The 17184-nt window shown below is 42.5% G+C and overlaps 1 protein-coding gene across 2 annotated transcripts in view; it reads left to right on the top strand.

The window, feature by feature from the left end:
- LOC148501326 (uncharacterized) overlaps positions 1-16215 on the top strand; it is a 667086-nt gene extending 650871 nt beyond the window's left edge. For both annotated transcript variants that reach the window (XM_088450637.1, XM_088450636.1), the window contains exon 23: positions 14795-16215. In XM_088450637.1, coding sequence (XP_088306763.1) covers positions 14795-14838 — 44 coding nt within the window. In that variant the 3' untranslated portion in view covers positions 14839-16215. The remainder of the gene's footprint in view (positions 1-14794) is intronic.
- The last annotated feature ends 969 nt before the right edge of the window (positions 16216-17184 follow it).

The raw sequence follows: 17184 nt of genomic DNA, 5'->3' as shown, positions 1-17184 counted from the left end.
GACGTAACGTGAAAAAGGACACTACTGTCTGACAAAAGGTGAAAAAGGGACACTATTGTTTGACGTAATGTGACTATGGGGTACTACTGTGTGACGTAATGTGAAAAAGAGACACTACTGTGTGACATAATGTGAAAAAGAGACATTACTGTGTGATGTAACGTGACTATGGGGCACTACTGTGTGATGTAATGTGAAAAAGAAACACTACTGTGTGTCGTAACGTTAAAAGGGACACTACTGTCTGACAAAAGGTGAAAAAGGGACACTATTGTTTGACGTAATGTGACTATGGGGTACTACTGTGTGACGTAATGTGAAAAAGAAACACTACTGTGTGACGTAATGTGGCTATGGGGCACTACTGTTTGATGTTATGTGAAAAAGAGACACTACTGTGTGACGTAACATGACTATGGGGCACTACTGTGTGACGTAACATGACTATGGGGCACTACTGTGTGACGTAATGTGAAAAAGAAACACTACTGTGTGTCATAACGTGAAAAGGGACACTACTGTCTGACAAAAGGTGAAAAAGGGCACTACTGTGTGATGTAACATGAATAAGGGACACGACTGTGCAGTGTAGTGTGATGAAGGGACATTACCGTGTGGTGTAGTGTGACTAAGGGACACTACTGTGTGACGTAACGTGACTATGGGGCACTACCATGTGACGTAATGTGGAAAAGGAACACTACTGTGTGACATAATGTGAAACAGACTCTACTGTGTGATGTAACGTGAAAATTTAGGTGGCTACGCCCCTTCCCAGCAAAACTACACCTGAATTTTTTTGCGCGATCTCCCTGCTTCCCCTATAGTTGGCGGCACAAATGCTCTTTTGTTAAAATGTGTAGTTGTGGCTCTGCTTTGGTATGCACAGAGGTGTCCTCTGCATTCAGCACCCCTGCCCTAAAAAAGTCCTACAATGAACACTATCTAATCTTCTACAACTGCTAAACTATCGCTTGGGAAAATGCAGTGAAGTGCCAGCTTTACCTATAGATATCTGTCCAATCTGTCTGGTGGGAAAGAAAATCTGGTCCATTTTCCAGCATCTGGGAGCAAATTTCTATTGTTATTTGCTCCCACACATTCCCAGATTTTCTGTCCCACCACACGAATTGGACAGATATATCTATAGGTGTCTACACAACTTAACAGAACCAACACAATACCAAATGTTTGACTCCCATGCAGGATGTGCTCTGTTGTATGTATTTTAATAGAGAATGATGTGTACTTGTCTGTTGTTCTAATATTAATTATATTTGTAAGAGCATAGACTAAGAAGTGGGAGGGGTCAGGAATAGTTAGGGGAGGAGTCTATGCCAGGAGCCAGATGCTGACGCAAGGTGGGCCTGTGTGCTCTTTAAATACCAGGGCCTATTTTTAGTCCCAATCCGGCCCTGAGTGTAGGGTATCTCGGTGGGAACCTTCAACTGATGAATCTGGTGCTTTGGACTTCACCGGGCCCAAAGAGAGTTCTGAATATGTGTCAGGAATCAGTTATTCACAGCCGACTTGGAAAGAAATAATCAACACAGCAAGGGGTGGGTTTGTGATAATCTCTGAAGTGTATTAGTTTCATATACATTTTATAGCACTCTGGTAGCAGTTGGTGAAAGTCTCTCAACCCCCACTTACTAGATATTCTGCCTAGCAATAAGATAAGTAAAAGAGCTACAGTACATTAAGTATTGTTCTGCACAGCCTGGCATTGGAATGTGCACACAGTCCTATCCTTGAGATTGCTTCTTGGAAATAGCTAGCAAGTAAATGAGTCTCTAAATTAAGCATTTCTAAACAGTTCTTGTCTCTTGCAAGTCATGTAGCTGACAATAAAATAGGTTCATGAATAACATTTAGCACAAAATGGTCAAGATGGTTGCTGGCAATACAAGATGGCAGCCAAACATACAGAACATAATGTTAACTCTATCACTAGTGAATACTACCGGCACATTAGACTCTGCGCCTCTGCTCTGGGTCTTCGCCAGTCCCGGGTATGGACCAACATCCATTACCCATCCATGAGTTGTGACATGGACGCAGAGCCAGTTCTGGACTTTGCAGAGCTCAGGGTAAGTGTTTTCTATTTTGGTACCCTGAGCTTAGAGGGTCGTGGCCATGGGCACAAAAAAAACACATAAAGAAATTAATCATTGCTGGGCGGAACATGAAGGGGGCACCGTTTGCCGGGGGAGCATCATTTGTCAGGAGGGGATGCCGTTTGCCAGGGGGGGTTCGTTTGCCTAATCCTTACCTTGTGAAGGCAGGTGGGTCCTTCCTCCTTGCTGCTGCACCCGGGGATGATTGCATGTCTGAATGCTGCAAGTCCCGATGCAGCATTAACCCCAGCTGTGGTGCAGGTGTATACAGGGAAGAGAGCTGCGTGGCATCTCTCTCCAGCAGAGAGACAGCAGAGTCAGTGGTGAGTCCAGCAGAGTCAATGGTGAGGCTCTCTGATTGGTCCAGAGTGATTTCTCCCAGAATTCCATGCACGACGTCACGCCCAGCTTCGGCATTCTGGGAGACAAGGACTTCCAGTTGGAGGGAACAGCAGCCACACAATATGGCACAGCCGCAATTTAAAACTATAATGGTGGTGGACAAGAGCAGGCAGGTGCCATCAGATTAGGCCGCAGTGCACTGTGTAATAGCCCTGCTTGCCTGCCCCTAGAACTGCCACTGAATGGACATATACAGAATGTGAGGTGTTGGCAAAGTTGCTTGATACCAATTAATGGAAATGCTGCATTCTCATGAATATGATTTAATAAAAACTAAAGTTATCTTTAACTTGTATAGTGCTAGGATTTTAGGCACTTACCTACAAAACAGTAATAAGCTACGGGGGTGATACAGACTCCTGCATGCATTACTGGTCCGAGCTGCATTCATTGATGCAGCATTAGATCATCTGCGTGATTCTTGGCCGGCTGACTGACCAACATCCATTATGTTACCTGAAATCAAGGTTAATCTATTTTTCTTTCAGCTCAAATTATTTGATTTCCAAATCTATTGCATTAGAAACATCTGCAATATTGCTAATCTATTTTTTATTGGCTGCTGTTCTATATTAAGTTGCTGGTGTCATTCAAAATCAAATGCAATTTTTATGTAAATGTAAATATGATGAAACTTTGTTTTATTGCAATGTAAATAAATTATTGTAAGTTTGGTTATATAGATTGTTTTGATTATCCTACTGTGTAACCGTTAAAGAGCATGAGATTTTTCACTCCATGGGGTAAATTTACTAATAATAGTGTTTGCGTGAGATTAAAATCGAACAGGTTCCACGAACACGCATGAGTTTTCCCTGACCAAACTCACAAATTTACCAGGAAGTGAGTTATGCAAAATTGTGTGAATGCAAACGTGTTTTGTTGTGCGAGTTTTTGGCAAAACACGTGCAAGATTGGATGTGTTTATAAAACACACATGAGAATGGATCATCCTAGAAACATGCAGTCATTTCATGTACACACTGACCGAGCATATTAAAACACCACAAACAGCCCAATCTTTGAAGGTTTTGTCATTTGGAGGTTGCAGAGGGACACTGAGAGGTGTGTTTAGAAGAGATGTGCTCCGACCCCTGTGTTTTGGTTTTGGATCTGGATCTCCCCTGGTTTTGGATCTGAATTGGTTTTGCCAAAACCTCACCTCCGTGTTTTGTTTTCGGGTTTTGGTTTTGGATCTGAATTTTTTCTTAAAAAAATATAAAAAACAGCTAAAATCACATAAAATGGGCCTTTTTTGGTTCCTGCAGTATTAATAACCTCAATAACATTTATTTCCACTAGTTTCCAGTCAAGTTTGACCACCTCAAAGCTGACAATATTGATTTTTTCATCTAGTTAAAGGGCCAAAAGATTTTGGCCCTCTTATTAATAGAGTTGAGGACTGTGCAAAGATGATGGTTGGGATACCCTTGAGGATTGAAGAATTGATAGTTGATAGTTGGTGCAGCCCCTGGCTGAATAATTAATAATAAAAATAAATTCATTGGTGCAGCCCCTGGCTGTAAAATTGACAATAAATTAATAAAAAAAAAACAATTCATTGGTGCAGCCTTGGGCTGAATAATTAATAATAATTTAATTAAAAAATAATAAATATAATTATTAATAGAGTTGAGGACTCTGCAAAGATGATGGTTGGGATACCCTTGAGGATTGAAGAATTGATAGTTGGTGCAGCCCTTGGCTGAATATAAAAAGAAATTAATTGGTGCAACCCCAGGCTGTAAAATTGCTAATAAATTAATTAAAAAACAATTAATTGGGTGCAGCCCCTTGCTGAATAATTAATAAAAAGAAATTCATTGGTGCAGCCCCTGGCTGTAAAATTGATAATAAATAAATTTAAAAACAAATCATTGGTTCCTAAACCAACCATAACATTTTTTTAATGTCAGGCAGCAATGCCCCAACCAACACATAATGGAAAGGAAAAAGGTGCAAGATGGAATAGTCCTGGGCCCTCCCACCCACCCTTATGTTGTATATGAAACAGGACATTCACAGTTTCACAAACCAATCATTTCAGCGACAAGGACTGCCAATTGTGGCTGAAATGATTGGTTTGTTTGGACCCCCATAAAACAAGCTGCCAATGTGATATGGACATTACTGGCTTTACCATACTAGTTGTCATTGTCCTCGTCATCCCCATCAGTGTGTACATCCTCTTCTTCACACAATATTAATTTGTCCCCGCTGGAATCCACCATAGGCGCCTCTGTAATTTTTTTATGTAATTGTTGGTAGAGGTTTTCCTCGTGGAATTTGTAATTCATTTTAATGAACATCATCTTTTCCACATTTTCAGGAAGTAACCTCCTACGCCGATCACTGACAAGGTTGCCAGCTGCACTGAAAACTCTTTCGGAGTACACACTGGAGGGTGGGCAACTTAAGTAAAGCAAAGCCAGTTTGTGTATGGGCCTCCAAATTGCCTCTTTTTCCTGCCAGTACTGAAAGGGATTGTCTGACATGCCTATTAGGATGTTATCTCTGAAATAGTCCTCCACAATTCTGTGAATGGAGACCGTATCACACATAGGAGCTCATTCAGAGTTGGTCGTGAGCGCTGAGCGCTCATGACTGACTCGATGTTGCCCCACAGCACATGCGCACTACGGAGCCGGCTCCGTCGTACACATGCGCGAGACCCGGCTAAGGACGGGTGATCTGTCGTTAGGGATCTCGTCGTAGACGGGGCGAGCTGTCGATGTTGAGTGACAGCTCGCCCTGTTTTGTGGGCGGGCCGGGGGCGTGCCTGGCCAAACGGAGGCATTCCAGTAGGAACGCTTGCCATTTGGGGGCGGCCCCACTGACATCATCAGTGATGTCAGGGGGGAGCTTCCTGCTCGATCAGAGCAGGAAGCTCCCTGGGGCTTAAGATTGACGAGACCCTACCTTAGGGTCTCGTCGTAAGCCCCGATGGTCGTGATGGTCTTGACCATCGCGACCATCACCCTTGTCGGTAGTTAGAGCTGTGGGTGTTAACCCACAGCCTAACGACCGTCATGGAGGCGGCCGTTCAGGATGCAAGCGGTCGCCCTGTTTCAGAACGACCGCTTGCATCCTACGACCGCCTCTGAATGAGGCCCATAGTCACAGTAGAAGACATGTCACTAGTAGACAGTTCTCTCAGCCCCAACCAGATGTCATTTGTTGGTGAACGATCTGCATGACCAGCAGGCATTCTGTAAGGAAAATTTTGACTTTTCCTGGCAGCTGCAGAAACTGAAGGAGGAGATGATGGAGTTTCACGTGCGGCAGCAGCTGACAATTTTTTTTACCAACATCTCTTTGCACAGTTTTAGATTTCGGTCTGTTGGAAAAAAACTCACAAGGTCGGACTTAAACCTAGGATCCAGAATGGTCGCCAAAATATTTTTTTCAAATTTCAATAGATTGACGACTCTTGGATCCTGGTGAAGTGCATGAAGGGCTTGATCCACCAGTCCGACATATTTGCATAATCGCTATGTTTCACCTCCTCTTTCACTTTCTCCAGCTGTTTTTGAAAAAGTCTGATGAGGGGAATGACCTGACTCAAGCTGGCAGTGTCTGAACTAACTTCACGTGTGGCAAGTTCAAAGGGTTTGAGAACCTTGCACAACATGGAAATTATTCTCCACTGCACTTGAGTAAGGTGCATTCTACCTCCACGGCCTATGTCATAGGCCGTTGTATAGCCCTGGATGGCCTTTTGCTGTTCCTCTATCCGCTGAAGAATATAGAGGGTAGAATTCCACCAAGTTACTACCTCTTGCTTCAGCTGATGGCAGGGCAAATTTAACAGTACCTGCTGGTCATGCAATCTTTGACAAGAGTTTGCCGAATGTCTAACATGTCCGGATATTTTGCGGGCTAAGGAGTGCATGCCCCTGTCATTTAAAAAAAAATGTTGCACCACCAAATTAATTGTGTGAGCAAAACATGGGACATGTTGGAATTTGTCCAGATGTAATGCTCTCACAATATTGGTGGCATTGTCCGAAATCACAAATCCCGAGGAGAGTCCAAGTGGGGTAAGCCATTTAGCAATGATTTCCCTGAGTTTTTCTAAGAGGTTCTCAGCGGTATGCCTCTTAGTGAAACCAGTTATACAAAGAGTAGCCTGCCTCTGGATCAGCTGTCTTTTGGTAGATGTTGCTGCTGCTGTTGCTGTTGTAGGCAATACACCTACCCAGTGGGCTGTCACAGTCATGTAATCCTTAGTTTGTCCCGTTCCACTTGTCCACATATCAGTGGTCCAGTGGACAGTGGGTACAATGGCATTTCTGAGAACATTAATAAGGTTTTTTAGTGTCCTTGTACAAACTTGGAATTGCTCTTCTAGCGAAGTGGAATGTAGAAGGGATCTGGTAGCGAGGACACAGGACCTCAATTAACTGTTGAAAACCCACTGCAATAATGGCGTATACTGGACGCACATCTAATACCAGCATAACTGTTATGACATCAGTAATCCGCTGTGCAACTGTGTGATTGCTGTCATACTTGTTTGCCCTTGCAAATGATTGACAGTTAATTGTTTTTTGGAGGATAGACTACAAGTAGTCTTCCTCCTGGTCCCCTTCTGGGATGAAGATCCACTGACAGCAACAGCAGCAGCAACAGGCATAGTCATCAAAGATCCTTCTGAGGAATCACAATTAGGAGAGGAGTCAATCATGCTTCAAATAACAACATTGGATGCAGCAGGACTTCTCCCGATGACGAATGAGGATGTTGATGATGCAGGTGTTGGTGTTGGAGATCGAAGGTGCTTGGATCCCACAGAGAGGGAAAAGGTAGGTGACACTGGACTTGTTACGTTTTGAGTTTAGGAACTTGGCGACATACACTTTGATATATGATGAATGAGCTCCAAGTGATGTAACAAGGAGGAGGTTCCTAGGTGGTTTAGGTCCCTCACTCTACTCACTCTTGCTAGGCAATGGTTACACATGGCTTGACAACTGTTGTCCGGATTGGGGTGGAAATAATTCCACATGTGATAAGTGGATTTTTTTGTCTTTTGCCCCGCCATAACAACAATGGGCTTTGGCTTTGTCAATCCATGGGCAACAGCTGTTGCCTTACTTAAACAAAGGACATCCTTGGCATCAACATCCTCATCACCAACATCTTCATCATCATCACCAACATCTTCATCATCAACATCCTCATCATCCTTAGCGCCTTCAACTACCAAAATATTCTCCTCCTCCATGTGCAATTCCACAGAAGCATCCTCACTGACTACGTCTGCAAGATGTTGACTGCCCTTCCCCACACTTACAGAGGGCAGACAAATGTTGGAACTTGGAGGATTCTCCAGTACACTAGTATTTAGGTCTGGCTCACACATGGCAACCGTGGATACACTTGCACTCTCCTCGGGGATTTGTGATTTCGATTTCTCAGGGCACACAGTTGGTTTTTCCAGAGCTGTCTTACTCTTCTTACCAACTTTATATTTTTTAATGGTACTACCACCACTACTACTACAAGCAGAAGGGCTATCAGAATCAGCAGTCTTCAAAAAGAAAGGCCAAGGCCTTATCCTTTCCTTGCCACTTCGTGTAGTGAATAGCATATTGACAATTTTTTGTTTATCTAAAGGCAAATTTCCTTTCAATTTTTTTTTCTTAACTTAAGTAAAAGTAGCTTTACCATATCGATGGCGTGACTTAAGCCCTGCGGCATGGGTCTTCATAGAGGATGAGGAAGTTGATGGCCGTGCACTGGCGACAGGTACAACATTTGGTTCTTGGCCTTGCTCTCCTGTCATGTGACAGCCCTCCATGTTTTCTGCAGTCTTGAAGCAGTGTCACAAGCACCAATAGTGTAGCCCAGGTGCGGTTACAAAATTCACACACGTGCAGTCGTGCGCACACACAAAAATATTAGACAAAAAAAAGAATTTATTTTTTTCCAGCTCCAGAACTTGGGCCCAGAGCACCGATTGATGACGACTAGAGTCAGGTAGCACTAGGTTGCAACTTGCGTTGCTGGCTGGATCTTGTGCTGTTAAGCCTAACATGCACCCACACACAGACAAAGATCAAAATAAGACAATTTATTTTTATTTTTTTTTCAGCTCCAGAACTTGGGCACAGAGCACCGATTGATGACGACTAGAGTCAGGCAGCACTAGGTTGCAACTTGCGTTGCTGGCTGGATCTTATGCAGTTAAGCCTAACACTTACACACAAACAGAAAATAAATTGACAAAAAATATATTTATTTTTTTTCAGCTCCAGAAATTGGGTCCAGAGCATCAATTGGTGACGACTGGAGTCGGGCAGCACTATGTTGCAACTTTCATTGCTGGCTGGATCTTGTGCGGTTAAGCCTAACACGCACACACACAGATAAAGATTAAAAAAAAGACAATTTATTTTTATTTTTTTTCAGCTCCAGAACTTGGGCCCAGAGCACCAATTGATGACGACTGGACTCGGGCAGCACTAGGTTGCAACTTGCATTGCTGGCTGGATTTTGTGCATTTAAGCCTAACCCGCACAAACATACAGACAAAGTTAAAAATAAAGACAATTTATTTTCATTTTTTTTCAGCTCCAGAACTTGGGCCCAGAGCACCGATTGATGATGACTGGAGTTGGGCAGAACTAGGTTGCAACTTGTGTTGCTGGCTGGATCTTATGCAGTTAAGCCTAACACTTACACACAAACAGAAAATAAATTGACAAAAAATATTTTTTTTTTAGCTCCAGAACTTGGGTCCAGAGCATCAATTGGTGATGACTGGAGTCGGGCAGCACTATGTTGCAACTTTTGTTGCTGGCTGGATCTTGTGCAGTTAAGCCTAACATGCACACACACAGACAAAGATTAAAAAAAAGACAATTTATTTTTATTTTTTACAGCTCCAGAACTTGAGCCCAGAGCACCAATTGATGATGACTGGAGTCGGGCAGCACTAGGTTGCAACTTTGTTTGCTGGTTGGATTTTGTGCGGTTAAGCCTAACATGCACACACACAGACAAAGATTAAAAAAGACAATTTATTTTTATTTTTTTTCAGCTCCAAAACTTGGGCCCAGAGCACCGATTGATGATGACTGGAGTCAGGCAGCACTAAGTTGCAACTTGTGTTGCTGGCTGGATCTTATGCGGTTAAGCCTAACACACACAAACAGAAAATAAATTGACAAAAAATATTTATTTTTTTTCAGCTCCAGAACTTGGGCCCAGAGCACCGATTGATGACGACTGGAGTCGGGCAGCACTAGGTTGCAACTTGCATTGCTGGCTGCATCTTGTGTGGTTAAGCCTAACACGCACACATTCACAGACAAAGATAAAAAAAAAAGACAATTTATTTTTATATTTTTTGAGCTCCAGAACTTGGGCTCAGAGCACCGATTGATGACGACTGGAGTCGGGCAGCACTAGGTTGTAACTTGCGTTGCTGGCTGTATATTGTGTGGATAAGCCTAACACGCACACACCCACAGAAAAAGATTACACAATAAAGACACTTTTAGTATATTTTTATACAGGTCCATACCTTGGGCCCAGAGCACCGATTGATGATGACTGGAGTCAGGCAGCACTAGGTTGCAACTTGCATTGCTGGCTGTATATTGTGTGGTTAAGCCTAACACGCACACACCCACAGAAAAAGATTACACAAAAAAAGACACTTTTAGTATTTTTTTTTATACAGGTCTAGACCTTGAGCCCAGAGCACCGATTGATGACGACTGGAGTCAGGCAGCACTAGGTTGCAACTTTCGTTGCTGGCTGGATCTTGTGCGGTTAAGCCTAACACGCACACACACACAGACAAAGATTAAAAAAAAGACAATTTATTTTTATTGTTTACAGCTCCAGAACTTGAGCCCAGAGCACCGATTGATGACGACTGGAGTCGGGCAGCACTAGGTTGCAACTTGCATTGCTGGCTGGATCTTGTGCGGTTAAGCCTAACACACACAGACAAAGATTAAAAAAAAAAGACAATTTATTTTTATTTTTTTTCAGCTCCAGGACTTGGGCCCAGAGCACCGATTGATGATGACTGGAGTCAGGCAGCACTAGATTGCAACTTGCGTTGCTGGCTGGATCTTGTGCGGTTAAGCCTTACACACACATACACACACAGATAAAAAAAATAAAATGTATTTTTATTTTTTTCAGCTCCAGAACTTGGGCCCAGAGCACCGATTGATGACGACTGGAGTCGGGCAGCACTAGGTTGCAACTTGCGTTGCTGGCTGGATCTTGTGTGGTTAAGCCTAACATGCACACACACAAACAGACAAATATTAAAAAAAAGACAATTTATTTTTAGATTTTTTCAGCTCCAGAACTTGGGCCCAGAGCACCGATTGATGACGACTGGAGTCGGGCAGCACTAGATTGCAACTTGCGTTGCTGGCTGGATCTTGTGCGGTTAAGCCTTACACACACATACACACACAGATAAAAAAAATAAAATGTATTTTTATTTTTTTCAGCTCCAGAACTTGGGCCCAGAGCACCGATTGATGACGACTGGAGTCAGGCAGCACTAGGTTGCAACTTGCGTTGCTGGTTGGATTCTGTGTGGTTAAGCCTAACACGCACACACACACACACAGAAAAAGATTACACAAAAAATACACTGTTAGTATATTTTTTTACAGGTCCATACCTTGTGCCCAGAGCACCGATTGATGACGACTGGAGTCGGGCAGCACTAGGTTGCAACTTGCATTGCTGGCTGTTTCTTGTGCGGTTAAGCCTAACACGCGCACACACACAAAGAAAAATATTACACTAAAAGACACTTTTATTGTTTTTTTTGACAATATATTTTTTTATTTTTTTGAGTCCAGAACTTGGGCTCAGATGGACGCAGCACCAGCCCAGTTGTATCTACACCAGCCCAGATGGACACAGCAGACAGCACAGCACCAGACCAGAATGGATCAGCAGCACCAGCCCAGGACACAGCAGACAGCACAGCACCAGCCCAGAATGGATCAGCAGTGCACCTGCCCAGGACACAGAAGACAGCACAGCACACAAACAGGAGCACCAGCACCTGCACCTCTCCCAGCCCTACACTATACACCCTCGTTCAGTCTCCACTGCCGGAGTGAAATGGCATCCGCCGCGTGGTCTCTATATACTACATTGATCATAGAGACGTAAGCTCGCGAGCCACGAGATTTCCAACTCTATGGTTTTGCCTCGGTTTTGAGATCCGAGTCAGGCGGGAAACCCAGAGCCTGCTTGGATCCAACTCGGATCTGCTAAATTTGGGTGGGTTAGGATCTCTGAGATACGAACCCGCTCATCTCTAGTGTTTAGTGGTGTAGGAGAGTTTTTTGCTAGTGCAATTGATTGCTGCTTGGTATGTGGACATTTTTGCTTATTTATGGTCTTGTCATATATCTTTTTGTCTAATTTTTATGTCTTTCTTGATTTTTTCTTTTGTCTGTCAGTGTGTGTGGGTAGTAGAAGAGGAGGTTTGTGTTAGTTTGTCTTTTTTTATGTTTGTATAGGGAGGGGGACAGGAATATGTCCAGGGCAGAGGAGAGGCAGGAAGAGAGTGAGGTGGAGGAGGTTGCATCTCAAGAGCAGTACAGGCAGCAGTGATGAGGCACCCAGGCAGAGGGGCAAGACCAAGACGGGGTGCTTTGTGAGATTCTTTGGTTAGGAGAACATAGCCCTTGTGCAGGAGATCATGAAATCCCACCACGTGCTGTTTGAATGAAAGACTGCCAGCACATTGACCAGCCACAAGAATGCCATATTGCCCAGGACATTAGGCATTCCCTCAATGCTTAAAAAAGCTAACCTGACTGCATGGTACTGTGACTCCTGGCTAGGGAAGCAGATGCAGGTATCCATTAGTGGCTGAAATGCCGCCATTATCAGAGTTACTCTAGGTACCGTGAGAATGTTGACTGGGATATCACAAGAACTATATTTTGGTGTGAGTTTGGTAAATTCTCATGTGAGTTTCAAAACTTGATCCTTGGTAAATGTGTGTTGTATTGTTTCCCATGGAAAGTATTTGCGAGTTTGGCCAATGGTGTATTTGGTCATGTTTTGTAAATTTGTGTGAGTTTTGATTTCCTGCAAGTTCACGTGTGTTTGCCCTTAGTAAATTGTGAGTTGGGAAAACAGGCTAAACTCGCATGAGAATGCAATCTTGCCCAAACATGATTATTAGTAAATTTACCCCCATGTGTCTAGATAAGAGGTTCTCAACTCTACGGGGTAAAGTGGCAGGTGTGAAGTCATTTCAAACCTGCTGGCGGTTTCTATTCCCAAGAGGCAGTATGTACTACAGTAAAGGTTATTTATACCTTCTAAATAGACCCCACCATTGGTCCCTGCCAGTTTCTAAAGCACTATCTCAATGAGACCCTGCCGCAATCTTGCCACTATCCCACTGTGGGATCTCTAAATTCTGAGCAGGCTTGTATAGTGTTAAAAATATAACAACATTGTACAAATGAAAAAATGTGTGGAGATCTGAGTGTAATTATTTTCTAAAATACAAAATCTGGGGGGTGTCTTGTCTACTGTATATTAATATTATTTACAGGAGGATTACAGGTTCTAGCAGGCCTTTGATGCCCAGGCATGCTGGCACTTGTGGTTTTCCATGTACCATTATGCCCTAGCAGGATTTCTGGGACCAGAAGTCCACCTGCAAAGAACAATATTAATATTACCTATTAATTATGGCTTTCATACTGGAACTGGTTGGCCTTAGGGAAGAGTGCCCCCCTTTCTGGGGGCAGGGGGTCCCCACTATCCTAGGGATTCCACTCGTGGCTGAGCAGTCAAGGGCTGGCAGGGCTGGTGCATGGTTTCTAAACGTCCTAGGCAAAGCTTTAAATTATCCATCAATACACTCCTCCGATCGATATACATAAACCACACTCACATGTTTACCAAAGTCTATAACAATGCTGGAGTAATTTTTCATATACACATCTGGTCTGTAAATGTATTACACATTTGGTGCAAAACTGAAGACACCAATAAAACCTTAAACCTCAACCCAGTAGTCCTTTCACCCCCAGCAGCCATTAACCCCCTTTTTAATACCAATAAACCCATTGACCCACCACTCAACATCCATCAACCGCTCCCAACCCAGCATCCATTAATCCGTTCATTCCCAGCACCCAGCAACCTCCCCCTACCCATTTAAAGCATTCATCCACAGCACCCATTAAACCCTCTCAGCACCCATTAACCTGCCCTCACCCAGCACTCATTAATGAATTCGCTCCCAGCACCCATTAACCTCCCCCTACCCAGAAATCATTAATACATTCATCCCCATTACCAATTCACCCCCCCAGCACAGAATAATCCATACCAAGAAGGGGATGTGGTTAATATCCTGACAATCGGGATGCCGACTGCTGAAATCCCGGGGCCAGAATCCCGATCACCGAGAGAACATCGGTGACGGAATCCCGACATGATTGGGGATGCTGATGTCGGAAACCCGGCAGCCAGGATATACAGGAGACAGGGGCAAGGTAAATATTATCTGCGGGGGTGGGTGGGTTAGGTTTAGGTGCCCCAAGGGGACTTAGGGTTAGACTGCAGGGGGGGGGAGGTTAGGTTTAGGTACCACCAGGGGGACTTTAGGGTTAGGCACTAAGGGGGGGAGGGTTAGGAACTTACTGGGAGGGTTATGGTGCGGGGTAGGGAGGGTTAGTATAAGGATACAAAAAAGGAGGTTAGGGGGTAAATAGGACAAGAGGAAATTACTTACCATTCCCCTGTCGGGATTTCAACCATCGGGATGCCGGCATCCCCTCCATCAGTACTACATACCAATTGCCCAAGAAGTAATCAAAAACTTCACTTGCCTGCCAGCTCCGTTCAGCTCCTTGTTCTTCATGTATGGTCTGAGAGGCAGAGCTTCTTGAATAATTGGCTGTATGAGAGGGAAGGAGGTCGGCATGCAATCTGCAGTCTGTCTTCTACATCAGATATAAAGACATCGACGGGCAGACAAAGAGGAATAAATAAAGGAAAGCTAAGGCAGCTGCGACCATAGAAGCTAATAAGATTCATGGCAACCACCAGCACTAAATATGATAATGTTAGAGACCTGACATTGGTTCTCCAATGCATAATCCATATGATATGTACTCATTACTCTAAGCTTGTGAGCAAGGCACTCTTAACTCTTTATCTGTCTGTCTTGTTTTATTACTGTTTAATTGTAAAGTGCAATGGAATATGCTGGCACTATATAAGTGACTGATTATTGTATTTCCTAACAGTTGTCAGCAAAGTTCAACTAGAAGAGTTGCTGCAGATGACCTGACTGCTCCATTTTGGATCCAGAAAGAAGAAAAAGCAATTCATAAATACTTTTAATTGTCTTATATACATTACATTTATATAATATTAATACAAATATTGCAACTGTAATGGAGCATTATTACTAGTTAGCACTACCATCAGGAGATAATTAATTTAGAAGAAAATGCATTTTACTGTATTCACCAACATGTTGATGTTCCTCCAAAATCTGCTGCCTAACACTGAGCCTCAGTTTGTCTTTTTTTGCAAACACATCCCATAAACATCTCATTCATATTTTACAGTATAGTAACGGCCGGACTGGCCATCTGGCATTTTTGCCAAATGCCAGAATGGTCGATGGGCAGAAGCAGCGCCTGATTTACACTTCATGGGGCTCTAGGTAAGTTACTGGTCTAAACCACCCATCCCTACAAGTAAAAATAAATAAAAAAGTATTCTACATAAGCTAAAACTATTCTGCAAGGAATAAATTATTTTGTAAAGGATTTTAATCTGTTGAAAGAACAGGTATTGTGGCTATACAAGTACCGCCATAATACCTGTGCTGTTCATATAGGGAAGCTTTACTAGCAAAAACTGGCATATTTCACTGCTGTCAGTGTTTTTGCTAGCAACATCAGCGTTATAGAGAAAAAAATAATTAAAAACAGAAAATTGTGAGTGTTACATAAAATGCCTGATCATGGTCCTAAGGTGGTGGGGGTTCGCCTCATATAGTCTTATTCTTAAATGGCTCCTTTCGTGTATGCTTTCAGCTATTTTTTTTTTATGAATGGTGGTGTTAAAAGTATTGTTCTTTTTAAGAAGTAGTACTAAGATGTGCCTATCACACGCCTTTTGGTTTAGCCAACTGGTTTGAAGTATGGTATGATAATTGATGTTTTCTTGAGCATATTATTGCATGTTAAACTCCTATTATGAAAATGACATCTAAGCACTATATAATCTATAGCTGGAGAAGATGGTTGTAGTTACCAAATGGAGATGAAGTAGAGATGGCTCTCGCTGAGATGAAGATGGTAGTGGGTAGATGACTGACGTTCTCCAGTCTACTTGGACCTTGTTTCAGGGGACCCAAACATTAATAGCCATTGTCATCATTGCTAAAAGAACCCCATACATCAACATATAGAATTGGTAACTACACCTTATATGCTGTATACAATTGTTAACATATGAACTAGGAGAATTACTTCAATTCTGGATAACCACAAAACTGTCCCACTACTACTCTAAACCACTTAGAACTGAATAAACAATAGTGTGGACTAGGGTGCAATTGATGTCATTATTCACATGTGTTTTATTGTCATTTTATTGTGATCACTATCTTTCATATCTACTTAAATGTATTAAATATTGGTATACATATTAATCTTACTGCTTGTCATTTTTTATTGAGAGCACTGTATCTGTGATCATATTTTTGCTTGAGCTGAACCTATGAGGTATATTTACCAAAGTGTGGGTTTTTATAAGTAGAAATGTTGCCCATAGCAACCAATCAGATTCTAGCTATTATCTTCTAGAAGGTGGTAGATAAATGTTAAGAAGAATCTAGTTGCTATGGGCAACATCTCCACTTCTAAAAACCCATACTTTAGTAAATATATCCATAGATGTATAAATGTTTGTAGTTACACACACATACTTTTTTATATTCTTTAATAAGTGACCAGTTCATTCATAGTTTACAATGATAATTAATGCATACAAACTGTCATAATGTTGACATGGTTAAAATGTATGGTGCAATCGCAGTGCGTGCCATAGTGTACTGTGTGCAGGAAATCGCATGGCACGATGCATGCGCACGTTTGTGGAGTGATCAGCCAATGTTTCCAATATTTGTATTTATTGAACCCAGGACACCAGACTGTCCTCAAAGCCATCCCCAATCTATACTGATGTTGCTTCCCAGTGGGCCATAAAAAGATTGGCATAGCTTAGTGCCATTCTGGTGCCCACTGTGGTTCCTGATAACTGCAAATATAACAGAAGTCTTAAAACCAGAAAAATTATTTTAATTAAAGAATTTACATTGGAAGGGATCGCCTCCATTTTATTCAAAAGTTCTTCCTTATCCAGGAAAAATCTGACCTCTTCTATATATAATGAAGTTACGTCTGCCGAAATAAGCCACCAATCAGGGTGCCATTTTACTTTAGATAGATTATTAGTCATGGAGATGGTATCATCAAGAAAAGCTGGAGTCTTAATTACCATTGGTTGTAACAAATGGTCTAAGAAATGTGAGAGGTTTGATGTTATCGAATTAATTCTAGCAACAAGTGGTGACCCAGCGGTTTATCAGTATTTCGTGTACTTTTGGCAAAATATATAA

Source organism: Taudactylus pleione, unplaced genomic scaffold, assembly GCF_031769625.1.
Source record: "Taudactylus pleione unplaced genomic scaffold, aTauple2 ptg000520l, whole genome shotgun sequence".
In the NCBI taxonomy this organism is placed as follows: Eukaryota; Metazoa; Chordata; class Amphibia; order Anura; family Myobatrachidae; genus Taudactylus; species Taudactylus pleione.
The sequence above is the reverse complement of the archived record's forward strand: the minus strand, read 5'-3'. Positions and strand labels throughout refer to the sequence as shown.